At 40.4% G+C, this 15,000-nt stretch overlaps 1 protein-coding gene across 11 annotated transcripts in view; it reads right to left on the bottom strand.

The window, feature by feature from the left end:
* Positions 1 to 15,000, bottom strand: part of LOC136843961 (protein kinase C, brain isozyme-like) — a 576,940-nt gene that overhangs the window by 157,026 nt on the left and 404,914 nt on the right. For all 11 annotated transcript variants that reach the window (XM_067112974.1, XM_067112977.1, XM_067112972.1 and 8 more), the window contains exon 2: positions 4,681 to 4,712. In XM_067112974.1, the coding sequence (XP_066969075.1) occupies positions 4,681 to 4,712 (32 nt within the window). The remainder of the gene's footprint in view (positions 1 to 4,680; positions 4,713 to 15,000) is intronic.

Here is a 15,000-nt window from a genome sequence, read left to right as displayed (position 1 = left end):
ATAATATAAAGACTGCTGTGAAATGGATTACCATTTAGGTGTGTGTGTGTGCGCGCGCATCAATTCACACAAATGTCATCAAAATGAACTTCATACTGTACTTGAATGTAACCCGCCGGGAAAACAAAAGATTGTAACGCTTTTGAATTTCTAAGAGAATGTCACGATTGAAAAGAAACGCCAGTATCAATGTTGAAAACCTAACACAGTCCATTTTTCCTCAGTTCTACTGCTCCTTCTTTCCCGAGCATGCTTAGCACATAGAAGTTAGCACATACAAAAACAAGTACACAACACCCCGAAGTTTCTTCAGCGCAATCGAGTTTTCTGTACAGCGTATAATCAAGGCCACCGAAAATAGAGCTATCTTTCGGTGGTCTCGGTGTAATGCCGTATGAGCCGCGGCCTATGAAACTTTAATCACGGCCCGGTGCTGGCCTATCTTGTATCGTTGCCAGAAGCACGATTATGGCTAACTTTAACCTTGAATAAAATAAAAACTACTGGGGCTAGAGGGCTGCAATTTAGTAGGCTTGATGATTGGAGGGTGGGTGATCAACATACCAATTTGCAGCCCTCTAGCCTCAGCAGTTTTTAGGATCTGAGGGCGGACAGAAAAGTGCGGACGGATAGACAAAGCCGGAACAATAGTTTTTTTTTACAGAAAACTAAAAAATAACCTTAAACTGCCTTGCTATAAATTCGACCCAAACAACACACCGCTGGCAGAAAAAGAGAGAGAGAGAGAGAGAGAGAGAGAGAGAGAGAGAGAGAGAGAGAGAGAGAGAGAGAGAGAGAAGGGGTTCGAGCAGCATTTATGCGCATAGGAAACAGCCGACTGAAAGTCCGCCCTCTGCCATTCACCGAGAATATGCAGATATGCAGAGCCAAACGCCCCACAAACACATAAGTTTTGCCGGTAAGCGCATTTACAAGGTAGAATCACCGCAATTTCTCTTCCTGAGGACGAAAAGGGGTGGAAGAAGGGGAAAAAAAATATTGGAACGCCGAATTTATACATTCAAATCTCGCTGCTAAAGATGTCGGATTTAAATTTCTTTGGTGTGAAACGCTAAATAATGAGATATTATTTTGTTCCTGATGCTTTACAATTTCTTCGTGTTTCAGATTTTAGCTTTCTGTCCTCAGATCTTAAAATCTACTGAGGCTAGAGGGCTGCAAATTGGTGGGTTGATCATCCACCCTCCAATCGTCAAACACACCAAATTGCAGCCATCTAGCCTCGGTAGTTTTGATTTAATTTAAGGTTAAAGTTAGCCATGATCGTGCTTCTGGCGTCGCAACAACACAGGCCACCAGGGCCGGCTGAGAGTTTCATACAGCATTATACGCTGTACAGAAAACCCAACTTGTTTAATTATGAAAAGAAAGACGCTATTTCCGCCTTGTATAAACTAGTGAAACTTTATATAACATTCCTATTTCATCTTGACACAACACAGCTTCGAAAAATCTCTTGGAAGACAAGATTTCTTGTAAATCAAAAAACCTGCGCCTTCTCGTAAGCACAAGCAATTGAGTTTTCTGTACAGCGTATAATGCTGTATGAAATTTTCAGCCACGGCCCATGAAACTCTTAGCCGTAGCCCATGAAACTCAGCCACTGTCCGGTTGTGGCCTGTGCTGTTGGTACTATAGCGGTGCCAGAGGTATGATTATGGCTAACTTTAACCTTGGATAAAATAAAAAAAAAAAACACTGAGGCTAGAGGGCTGCAATTTGGTATGTTTGATGACTGGAGGGTGGATGATCAACATACCAATTTGCAGCCCTCTACCTTCAGTAGTTTTTAAGATCCGAGGGCGGACAGTAAAAGTTCGGACGGACAGACAAGTAGCCATCTCAATAGTTTAATCTTACGGAAAACTAAAAAAAAGATACAAAACCTTCTTAACCAATCTCCCTCGCTCCGAGCCCCGCAGGAGGAGGAGGAGGGGACCTCATGAGCATTCGAGAATTCCTAGTTTATGCGAGTCACACTGTACTCGCAGCAGAAGGGAAGGAACCCATTAGCATAATGGCATTACTCTCGCCAGGGTCCCCGGCAGGAGCAATCACTACTTTGTCAGAAGTTCGCCGGACTGGGAACGGGGCCAAAAAAAGAGAAAGAAAAAAAAAAAAATCCAGCTTCCTTCAGCCCAGCCAGACTTGCTATTTCATTTCGAGTTGGACACAAAGACTCTCGTTTCCTTTTCTTATTTCAGCTCCTGAAGGTGGCTTGGAGGCTGGGGTAGGAGGTGGGAGGAAGGAGGTGGGAGGTGGGAGGATGTGGGAGGCTGTGTTTGGAGTGAAATGGATTTGCCTCCTCCTTGTCAGAATACTGTCAACGTCCTGAAGGCTTTCTGTCCCTGAGTCGTTCTTCTGGTTTCTCGTACCGTTATCGACACTTTTATTTTGCTTTATCTTTTATAGATCTATATTCCTGTCGATAGATACCTATATAATGGGGAAATTCAACTTATTTCACAATAAAAATAGGCCACTGAAGTCATCTCCAAGTTAAAGCCTAGTTCCTGAAGCTTCCAGTTTTCTGTAAAAGGAAACAGCTATAGAGATGGCACTTTTTTCTGTCCGCCCTCAGACCTTAAAAACTACTGAGGCTAGAGGGCTGCAAATTGGTATGTTGATCAGCTACCCTCCAATCATCAAACATACCAAATTGCAGCCCTCTAGCCTCGGTAGTTTGTATTTTATTCGAGGTTAAAGTTAGCCATAATCGTGCCTCTGGTAACGGTATAGGCCAGGCCACCACCCGGCCGTGGATAAAGTTTCATGGGCCGCGGTTATACAGCATTATACCGAGACCACCGAAAGATAGATCTGTTTTCGGTGGCCTTGATTATACGCTGTACAGAAAACTTGTTATTTTTTCGTATCACAGACCTGGTTTACCTGGGGCGAGTGCTATAGTCTCAGAGGCTATATATAGACCGCCTTTGTCCGAACCCACTACAATAACGCCGATTTGAATGGCATCTCAGACCTGATTCAGAAGAGATGTTCCTTTACTTCTCATCACTTTAATAAGACATCCAAAATCCTTGTATGTACATATATGTATATGTCAATATTTTGTCCCTGTCTAAACAGTTTCCAAGGTGGAAAGTGGATCTTACACCACACTCTGGATATGTCACTCTACCAGGCAATGCTGAATATACAATTTTCAGCCTTTTCATAATATTTGAATTCAATTTTGATCTGATGAACAAAAAAAAGTACAAATTGGCCGACGTTTCTTCGGCGCAATCGAGTTTTCTGTACAGCCGCTACGGCGTATAATCAAGGCCACCGAAAGATCTACTTTCGGTGGTCTCGGTGTAATGCTGTATGAGCCTCAGCCCATGAAACTTTAACCACTGCCCGTTGGTGGCCTGCCCTATACCGTTGCCAGACGCACGATTATGGCTAACTTTAGCCTTAAACAAAATATAACTACTGAGGAGGCTAGAGGGCTGCAATTTGGTGTGTGTGTTAATTGGAGGGTGGATGATCAACATACCAATTTGCAGTCCTCTAGCCTCAGTATTTTTTAAGATCTGAGGGGTGGACAGAAAAAGTGCGGGCAGAATAAAGTGCGGACGGACAGACAAAACAGGCACAATAGTCTTCTTTACAGAAAACTAATAATAATATTTTGCGGATTGTACAGAAGAAGATACCCTTGCGAAAAAAAACTAAAAATCTAGATCAAAAGAGCCAATATAATTGCTACAGATACCATTTTAAATCATGAAAGATACAAGCAACAGAGAGACAGAATGGTCTATCACAAGGATGAACCACGAATACCTTTTGTATGACGCATGAAGGTACCGATGATAAATAAATAAGAAAAGATTCTTCTCATGAAGAAATAATGACATTAAAAAGGCAGTAAACGGTGTTGAAGCTACAATGGAGGAACAAATCCACAAGTTATTATTATTAATATTATTTTTTAATGTCTACCTCAGTCATCCTATTCGACTGGGTGGTATTTATAGTGTGGGGTTCCGGGTTGCATCCTGCCTCCTTAGGAGTCCGTCACTTTTCTCACTATGTGCGCCGTTTCTAGTAGCACACTCTTCTGCATGAGTCCTGGAGCTAGTTCGGCATCTAGTTTTTCCAGGTTCATTTTCAGGGATCTTGGGTATCGTGTCTAGTGTTCCTATGATTATGGGTACAATTTCCACCCGCATATTCCATATCCTTCTTATTTCGATTCCCAGGTCTTGATACTTCTTCTTCTTCTTCTTCTTCTTCTTCTTCTTCTTCTTCTTCTTCTTATTATTATTATTATTATTATTATTATTATTATTATGAAGAAGAAGAAGAAGAAGAAGATGAACCCTTTTTATATGGAACAAGCCCACCAAAGGGGTCACTGACTTGAAATTCAAGCTTCAAGTTATGAACTGAATTGAATTGAATACAGAATATTGGCCAAAGACAAAGCACTGGGACCTATGAGGTCATTCAGCGCTGAAACGGAAATTGACAGTAAAAGGTTTGAAAGGTGTAACAGGAGGAAAACCTCAAAGCAGTTGCACTATGAATCAATTGTAAGGAGAGGGTGGAAATTAAGATAGAAGAGAATATGAAAGGAGGTACAGTAAAAGGAATGAAAGGGGTTGCAGCTACAATAACAATAATAATACTAATGAGACTGTTACTTACTTTGACACTGATATCCCTGCTTGCCAAAACCCCTGGAAAAAAGAAAAAAAAGGATTAGTTAAGGAATTAAATATTAATCTATCTCACAACAACATAACCTGAAGGTATTGTAACAGATTGCAAAATGATATTGCCTGGAGGTGAAGACCAGAGATTGTGACTCACACAATAATTATTTTTATTTCTATATCATGATTATGAACTTCAAAATTGAAGACATAAAATGCGTTTTTATAAAACACAACAATACCCGGAGTATCTGTGTTTATAAACGTATGGACGGCAAACAAAGAAATAGCAAGTAAGCATTTATCTGCTAGAGAGGATTTCTGCTTGAACTAAACACATGAAAATAAGATTTGACGAGGGCATATAAAAGAATATAAGACAAAACAGTTTATGGAATGCATTTGAGTCCTTATAATTACTCTCTCAACAAATAAGACTTGTTACACCTGCACATAAGGCAATCGTTATTTCTCCGTCAACTCCTACGTAGAAGCTTCTTTTAACTTTCTCTCTCTCTCTCTCTCTCTCTGTGTCTCAGAGTGCAGTTCACCGTCGACTCCCACGAGCTTCTTTTAACTCTCTCTCTCTCTAACTAAAAACGGCAGACTGATTTAGAGAATCTCTCTCTCTCTCTCTCTCTCTCTGTGTGTGTGTGTGTGTGCAGTTCACCATCAACTCCCACAAGCTTCTTTTAACTTTTTCCCTTCTCTCTCTCTCTCTCTCTCTCTCTCTCTCTCTCTCTCTCTCAGTGTGCAGCCGTGCGCGCTGATGAGTGATGGGGAACCGCGACTTCCTCTCTCTCTCTCCCTCCCCACTTGCTGTATATACCCAACACGTACCAAGTCTCACGCTCCGACAAAATTCTAAAGTCCCACGTCCCGAGGATTTTTGAAAAGGCGACGAATATTTTTTTTTAATCCCCTTTGCTCGGGCATCAGCACGACAAAAGAAATAACTATTAAAAGAAGTAATAGCTGTTGCTGGAATAAGCCTCAAACCTTTGTGGGGTACGTGGGGACGATCAAACGCTCCGTCCGTGTGGACAGGCTTCCTCTGTTGAAGTGTAATAATAATAATAATAATAATAATAATAATAATAATAATAATAATAGTGAGCTTGAGCGAATGCCAGTCTTTGGGCTTCTGATTTTTATTTGGTAATTATCCGGTTTTTTCGAAATTTTCTCTGATAATCACATGCACAAACGCACTGGTATTAGTATTTTATTACATCACGCCTTTATATTACACACACACACACATACATATATATATGTATATATAAACGTGAATATAGTATATATATCTATATATGTAAATTTTATATATATATATATATATATAAAATGGCTGTGTATATATACACATATATGCACAAATTACATTTATCATATTTTATATATATATATATATATATATATATATATATATAAATGTATATATATGTATATATATATATATATATATATATATATATATATATATATATATATAAATGTATATATACATATATATATATATATATATATATATATATATATATATATATATATATATATATATACACATACATACAATGTATGACTGTATGTGTCTATTCATTAGTCTCGTATAATTTATACAATAAAGTCCACGATGAAGAGCCTGTGCAAAGAATCACTTACATATCCGAGCGAATTACAGAGCAAAATACATAAACAAACAACCGCTGAAAGCAAAGGGTAATTCGTGCAGAAGTCAAAACAAAACTATCACTCTTTAGTCTCTTAATATCTGGGATTAATTCGTTCATTTAATTCTGCAACATAATCTCTAATATTTACAACACTCTCGCTCCATTTGCCTGGCTTTGCATGAATCACGCACCGATCTGTGCTTGTGGATGCGTGCATGAAACCAAACACAGATTTAGGTGGAGGAACAAGACGATATTCTTCCAATCTTTTTTAATCAAGGATTCCTTGATGGTCTATTGTGATGGTCGACAATAACTCCTTTACAGTATAAACACCTTTCTCCTTTAATGCGAGCTCAATATTTCTATTTGAAAACCACCACACAGTCACACTTAACAACTGGCCGAATGGTAAACACCCAAGGCACGGGAATTAAACGGCCCGTGCCGATATGGAAAGCCTAACTAACCACATGGCTATTTTTACGCTAAAATCTCGTACACCCTCAATATATTCGATAAATATCTCTGCCCTAAAATGGAAGACTGCAATATCTGCAAAAATAGAGAACTGAGAAAAAATGGTAGATACTGCAGTTTTCCCTTGCTTTACTACTGATTTTGCAGATACTGCAAATGGGACCCCCTAAATGCTCGTGGAAAGCATTGAAGAATCATTCTGAAACTGCAGCAACTTGTGTATTAGTGTTTCACGAGCCCAGTAGGTGGCATATCTCAATTTCGACAATTTTGCAGATACTGCAGTTTTCCCTTGCCTTACTACTGATTTTGCAGATACTGCAAACGGGACCCCCTAAATGCTCGTGGAAAGCATTGAAGAATCATTCTGAAACTGCAGCAACTTGTGTATTAGTGTTTCACGAGCCCAATAGGTGGCACATCTCAATTTAGAAAATTCTGCAGATGGTGCAGTTTTCCAAACGCAGACAGAAGTGATAAACCTCTGACTGGAATATATAAAACATTTAGGCCAAAGGCCAAGCATCAGGACCCGTGAGATCATTCAGCGCTGACACGGAAAATGACAGTAAAAAGGTTTGAGAGGTGTAACAGGAGGAAAACCTCGCCATTGTACTATGCAACAATTGTTAGGAGAGGGTTGAGGAAATTAAGCTGGGGATAAACCTCTGATGCAAAATAGCCAACCACCCCAAAATGGCTAGACTCTGACAGACAGTACCGTAACACCCCCCCAAAAAAATAAAAGGTTGTGGAGACAATATTTGTAGGCCAAATAATGTTATAAATATTTAATCATAACATAAAAATTAACAAAACTCTGGAAATAGTTAACATCACTTCCACGTTTCACGTATCTAACCATCATCGAATTATCCTTAACCCTGCAAAGATAAATGTGAGAATGTTTCAAAAAGAAAGCATTTTACATTCGCAGATAACACTAATCCGACCGAATTTTTATTTGTATTACACTTGTACGGTCCGTTCTGCCTTCACTTGCACCTGTTTGAAGAAAATAAAAGAGAAATACATCAAAGGAGGAGGAGGAGGAGGAGGAGGAGGAGGAGGAGGAGGAGGAGGAGGAGGAGGAGGAGGAGGAGGGCCTATCCTCCCGATAGGTGGCGGAGGGCAAGAACCACTATTGGACATCAATACGGTCGGAAGACATGACGGCTACATTCACGTTTAAAGTCTCCGTGAGAAATATTCAAGTTGCATTGCCATCTCAACCTCTCTCTCTCTCTCTCTCTCTCTCTCTCTCTCTAACTCTCTCTCCCCTGCGCAGCTGACAGACAGCGTTTAAGACACGCTATCACAATTTTCTTAGCCATGCACCACCAACACCACCCTCTGTCCGTCACAAATCACTCATGCTGTATCTCCTCCACTCTGCCAATCATTCAGGTCGATCCTGCTCTCTCTCTCTCTCTCTCTCTCTCTCTCTCTCTCTCTCTCTCTCTCTCTCTCTCTCTCCTTCGGTCTATCTCTTCCGGGCTTCCTGCCTCGCCGTCTTCTTCACCTGCTGCCGCGTCAGTCAGTTCCCAAACAGCAACCCGTTTTCTATGCAATATTCCGCTCCTCGGGTGTTACTGAGATTTTAGTAGGTATATATATAGACAGCAATCCGTTTTCTATAAAATACTTTGCTCGTCGGGTGTTACTGAGATTTTTGTAGGTATAAATTTCGAATATGAAGAATAGAGTATAGAATTTAGGCCAAAAGCCAAGCGCTGGGCCTATGACGAGTTCACCCAGCGCTGAAACGGAAACTGACAATAAAAAGGTTTAGGAAAGTAAGATGGAAGAAAGAGAATATGAACGGAGATACAGTAAAAGGAATGCAAGGGGTTGCAGCTAGGGACCATGAAAGGGACGCTACACAGACCCCTAAGTAATGCCAATGCCTACAGTGTACAGCGTGAGGCACACTGACGGCACTGACCGCCTCCTATCAAACTACAGATCTCCGCCTGAGGGCAGGCAACTTTAACGACACATTCAGAACTAATTACACGAACAAACAATGAACTAGAAACTTCTCGCTCACAGTAAAAACTAAATAAATCGATACACGGTTTTTCAGCTGACGAAGTGAATCTCTCCCCTGTAAAATCTAAAGCTATCGCAATGTTCCCGACTTGCAAATTCCCCGGTATATTATAAAATTCTAGCAGGCATTTTTTTTTATTGCATGGCTGGCTAGTGGGTTTGGAATGGAATGGAATATATAGGATTTGGGCCACAGGCCAAGGGCTGGGACATCTATGGTGAGGTCATTCAGCGCTGAAACGGAAATTGAAATTGAGAGTAAGAAGGATTGCACTATGCAACAATTGTTATGAAAGGGTGGATAGCTAGATGGAAGGAAGGGAATATGAACGGATGTACAGCAAAAGGAACGAACGTCTGCTGGGTTTGGGGATTTAGAAAATAAAACAGCTTATTCTAGCTGGACACTTGAGAAACAGAGTTTCTACCAATAACAGAGTCAGGAATCAGACGAGATTGTACTAATTTGTACAACCACTACAGCGTATAATCAAAGCCACCGAAAATAGATCTATCTTCGGAGGTCTCGGTATGATGCTGCATGAGCCGCGACCCACGAAACTTTTTCCACGGCCGGGTGGTGGCCTGGCCTATGCCGTTGCCAGAAGCACGATTATGGCTAACTTGAATCCTAAAAAAAAAAACTATTGAGGCTAGGGGGCTGCAGCCTGGTAAGTTTATAATTGGAGGCATAAAAGGAAGGAGGGACTCTCAAGGATTCATGCACTGGGACGCATAAAGTTTTCCTCTCACGTGCCACAGCGAAGGCACACGGCGCTAATGCAGAGAATTTTACTACACTGACATTTTAAAATAGTTTTGGTTGCAAAGGTTGCATTACTAAGACAAAAGGTTACACGCACGAATTGCAATCAGTCAACGAAAGTCTTGGCTTTTTACGTTGCGCTCTCTCTCTCTCTCTCTCTCTCTCTCTCTCTCTCTCTCTCTCTCTCTCTCTCTTCCGTGTTCTAAATTTATAAAGACATTAAATAAAAAAATATACTTTCTTTCTCATAAGCGCACCTGAGCATTTTTTTGGTAATTGATACATCTAAAAAATAACTTTGTAATGCAAGAAGTTTCTCAAAAACCTTTGTCCTAATTCAAGGTTTACAAACCAGGCCTTTGCCTCAGAACAAAAAATTACTGATATTAATAATAAAATGAGCCTCAATCGACCTCTCAAATAAAAAAAAAATACAAATTTCTGACAAACTGTGAAGTGACAACATGTCTTTAACTCTCGCGTATTCAATCTAAAATAACATAGTACCAAACTATAGCAAATCCACGACAGTTTCTGTGTCTGCAATCTACGTTTACATAGTAATTTTCAAGAGCCTTCTAGAACATGTATTCATATTTCCTGTAAAATCAATTTTTTTCTAAGAACTGATCTCCTCTTTCTGTATTTCCCATTACTTTCTGTTACCACTTTCGAATGAACACCATAATATTCATTGAAAGCTTGAATTTCAAGTCAATAGTCCCTTTGGTGGGCTTGCCATATGAATGTGGTTCACCTTCTGAAAATAATAATACGTAATAAAATTCTCCTTGCATTTTAATAATTTACTTATATTTTTATTCAATTATATATTCACTTGTTAATTTATGTTTTTTTTTAAACTGATCATCTCTTTCTGAATTCCCCTTTACTTCTGTTACTTCTTTTGAATGAACACCTTAATATTCTTTGGAAGCTTGAATTTCAAGTCAGTGGCCCCTTTGGTGGGCTTGTTCCATATGAATAGGGTTCATCTTCTGAATAATAATAACAATAAATAAAATAATAATAATATATGTATCTGGAAGCAAACACAATTCAGAGATGCAATATATCATGAGAACAGAAAAAAAAGTAGAATTTAGACCAAAGGCCAACAGCTGGGACCTATGACTGACAGTACAAAGGTCTGAACTCTGAAAGGTGTAACAGGAAGAAAACCTCATAGCAGTTTCAACATGAATCAGTCGTTAGGAGAGGGTTAAGGAAATTAAGATGGAAGAAAGAGAATAAGAACGGGGGCACAGGAGAAAAGGAATGAAAGGAATACAGTCAGACGTTCCGAAGTCCCTTTGACGAAGACGTATCATCATCCAGCCTGATAGTGGTGGAGGGTGTCACGTGACCCGCGGAAACCGAATCTCCCTCATTACACGCGGGGCTTAATTACACCGCGATCCGGACGCTAAACATCGTCGTTAACGTCGCTACTTATAACAAAAAAGCCCTCATTAAAACCGAACACCTTCCGCTGACATGTGAAATATCACTCCATAATAATTAGGAATGGAATGGAATACAGAGCTTGGGCCAAAGGCCAAGCACTGGGAGCTATGAGGTCATTCAGCGGTGGAAAGGAAATTGAAGGTAGAAGGTTTGAAAGGTGTCACAGGAGAAGCGGCTGCACTTTGAATCAATTGTTAGGAGAGGCTGGATAGCAATATGGAAGAAATATAATATGAATGGAGGTACAGTAAAAGGAACGAAAGGGGTTGCAGCTAGGAGCCTAAGGAAGGAACGCTGCAAAGAACCTTAAGTAATGCCTACAGTGTACCCCGTGAGGTGTACTGATGGCGCTAACCTCCCAACGGGGTCCATAATAATTAGACTAACTGGAATGAACAGAGAAACTTAGTTCATTTATATTTTCAGAATTTTTAATTAGACTGGGAAAGAAGTCATACATGCCCTCTCATTCAATAACTCTCAAATATGGCGACGTCTGGAAAACTGGAACTCCTCCAGCGTTCCAGAGGCCCTTTATTCCTCACACCGCTGGACTGTGGAACAGCTTTCCAGAGGAAGTCGTGCGACTGGAATTTCAGAAGTTCAAGCGAAGATGCAATGCATTACTATACTAATGCAATTCTTATTTTAGTAATTTGCTTACATTTTTATTTATTTATTTGTTAATTTATCGGTTTTTCTAATAACTGATCTCTTCTTTTTGTATTTCCCATTACCTTCTGTCACTTCTTGCGAATGAACACCTTAATACTCTTTGGAAGCTTCTTGAATTTCAAGTCAATGGCCCCTTTGGTGGGCTTGTTCCATATGAACAGGGTTCTTCATCTTCTGAATAATAATAATAATAATAATAATAATAATAATAATAATAATAATAATAATATATTCTTTGGAAGCTTGAATTTCAAGTCAATGGCACCTTTGGTGGGCTTGTTCCATATGAATAGGGTTCTTCATCTTCTGAATAATAATAATAATAATAATAATAATAATAATAATAATAATAATAATAATAATAATAATAATAATAATAATAACAATAATAATAATAATAATAATAATAATAATAATAAAAAGAACTGTGGAATGAAAATTGTAGCCAAAAAGCATTATTTAAAAAAAAAACAAAAGAGAGAGAGAGAGAGAGAGAGAGAGAGAGAGAGAGAGAGAGAGAGAGAGAGAGAGAACAAATAAGTGTTCGACAACATCCTAGTCTTCCAGGCCCTGAACGCTATCCCCCGATCTCCAAGATTAAAACTCCATAATTACGAGGCCCAGGTGCCTCCCCGAGTCTATCAGAAGCTCCGTAGCCGGAATCTCTTTCCAGTGGGTAAGTCCTTCAATTCAACGACCTATTTCCCCCAGGGGACGCCGGAGGTGGAGCCCGCCCCTGGGGTAGTTACGTGGTGCGTAGGTTGTGGGAAGAATGGGCGGAGAGAGAGAGTAATATCTGTTCAGCATCAGAGAGAGAGAGAGAGAGAGAGAGAGAGAGAGAGAGAGAGAGAGAGAGAGAGAGAGAGCTAATATCTGTTCAGCATCAGAGAGAGAGAGAGAGAGAGAGAGAGAGAGAGAGAGAGAGAGAGAGAGAGCTATCTGTTCAGCATGAGAGAGAGAGAGAGAGAGAGAGAGGACGAAGCCTAATATCTCTTCAGCATGAGAGAGAGAGAGAGACGACGAAGCCTAATATCTCTTCAGCAAGAGAGAGAGAGAGAGAGAGAGAGAGAGAGAGAGAGAGAGAGAGAGAGAGAGAGAGAGAGAGAGGAAATACCTGATGAAGTACTGACTATTTACTTCTATTTCTCTTTTTCTTCTGCTTCCAACCCTGTCCATAAACAGCCGAATGAGAGACAGATACCTGAGAGAGAGAGAGAGAGAGAGAGAGAGAGAGAGAGAGAGAGAGAGAGATTAGGGAGTGGAATGGCAAAATGACAAAAGCCCAATGTCGAATAAACTCCCCTACTTTCACCAGCACGGAATTTTATTAAGATAAGTCGAGGCTGGGCACAATAGCTTTTATTCTCTCTCTCTCTCTCTCTCTCTCTCTCTCTCTCTCTCTCTCTCTCTCTCTCGCCCGAAGTTACGCTCCCCCAGAAGTCAATAGCAACAAGTGTCAACACCTGAGATGGTGGGGGCGACGTTTTAGCTGAAATAGGAATCGAAGGATGTTTTGCTTCTTGGAAAGGTGGAATATTCTTATTCTCGTTCCCGGGAATTTGTCAAGTGAACCTCGACTGCTGTCTAGGAATGGAATGGAATGGGACCTATGAGGCCATTCAGCGATGGAAAGGAAATTGAGAATAGGTTTGAAAGGTGTAACAGGAAGAAAACTTCGGTTACACTATGAAATATAATTGTTGGGAGAGGGTGGATAGCAAGATGGAAGAAAGATAATATGAATGGAGGTACAGTAAAAGGAATGAAAGGGCTTGCAGCTAGGGGACGAAGGGACGGTGCAAAGAACCTTTAGCAATGCCTACAGTGCGCCTGGTGAGGTGCACTGACGGCAGATCGCGTGATATCTAATACATTGAGAAAGTTGTATCCTAACAATTCAGGACTGCGCAGTTCGATGCTAGTGGCAATAAAACAATAATAATAGGTAATAATAAATAGCAATAATAACACGTAATAATAACAAGTAACGCCCCATAACATAACGAAAACAAAAGACAAGTGAAATAAAGGAACGCTGACGTACGGGCTACAGAGTTGCACATATCCTAATTATAATTTTAATAAGAGGAGTTTACTGATACTCACAAAACAAGGCATGCAAACTAATAAATATTCTTCCAGGGGAAACCCTGGTGGAGAGAGAGAGAGAGAGAGAGAGAGAGAGAGAGAGAGAGAGAGAGAGAGAGAGAGAGAGAGAGGCGTTTACTGATACTCGCACAACAAAGCAAGAAAACTGATAAATATTCTTTCATGGAGCGGAGAGAGAGAGAGAGAGAGAGAGAGAGAGAGAGAGAGAGAGAGAGAGAGAGAGAGAGAGAGAGAGGACGAAACCTAATATCTGTCCAGCCTCTTAGAGAGAGAGAGAGAGAGAGAGAGAGAGAGAGAGAGAGAGAGAGAGAGAGAGAGAGAGGACGAAACCTAATATCTGTCCAGCCTCTTAGAGAGAGAGAGAGAGAGAGAGAGAGAGAGAGAGAGAGAGAGAGAGAGAGAGAGAGAAACCTAATATCTGTCCAGCCTCTGAGAGAGAGAGAGAGAGAGAGAGAGAGAGAGAGAGAGAGAGAGAGAGAGAGAGAGAGAGAGAGAGAGAGAGAGAGAGAGAGAGTGAAAATGCCTGATGGAGTACTGACCATTTACTTCTATTTCTCTTTTTTTCTGCTTCCAACCCTGTCAGCGACACTAAACAGCCGAATGAGAAACAGGTACCTGATGAAAAGAAAGTGCAGAGAGAGAGAGAGAGAGAGAGAGAGAGAGAGAGAGAGAGAGAGAGAGAGAGAGAGAGAGAGAGAGAAATGAGAGGTACGCTTTAATACTCCTCAAATATTGACCGTCAACCTCCAACCAAACACACATCTTCACCTCCGTAACCTCTTTCTCTCTTTTTCCCAACCATTCTCACAAAATTAACCTTCTTCCCCACCTCCTGGGTTGGACCTCAAAAGAAAGGAGAAAAATAATTAAGTTGCACCTCATTCAGCAGTTGACGATATTTTTTGGAAATGGTCCTTGATATTCTCTGTGAAAAAGGAGAGATTTTAGAAATGGTCCTTGGTATTCCCTCTGAAAAAGGAGAGACTTTGGAAATAGTCCTTGGCATTCTCTCTGAAAAAGGAGAAATTTGGGAAATGGTCTTTGGTACTCTAACTGAAAAAGGAGAGATTTTGGAAATGGTCCTTGG

This window comes from Macrobrachium rosenbergii, chromosome 12, assembly GCF_040412425.1.
Source record: "Macrobrachium rosenbergii isolate ZJJX-2024 chromosome 12, ASM4041242v1, whole genome shotgun sequence".
In the NCBI taxonomy this organism is placed as follows: Eukaryota; Metazoa; Arthropoda; class Malacostraca; order Decapoda; family Palaemonidae; genus Macrobrachium; species Macrobrachium rosenbergii.
Note: the sequence above shows the minus strand (reverse complement) of the source record. Positions and strands in the feature narration are given on the sequence as shown.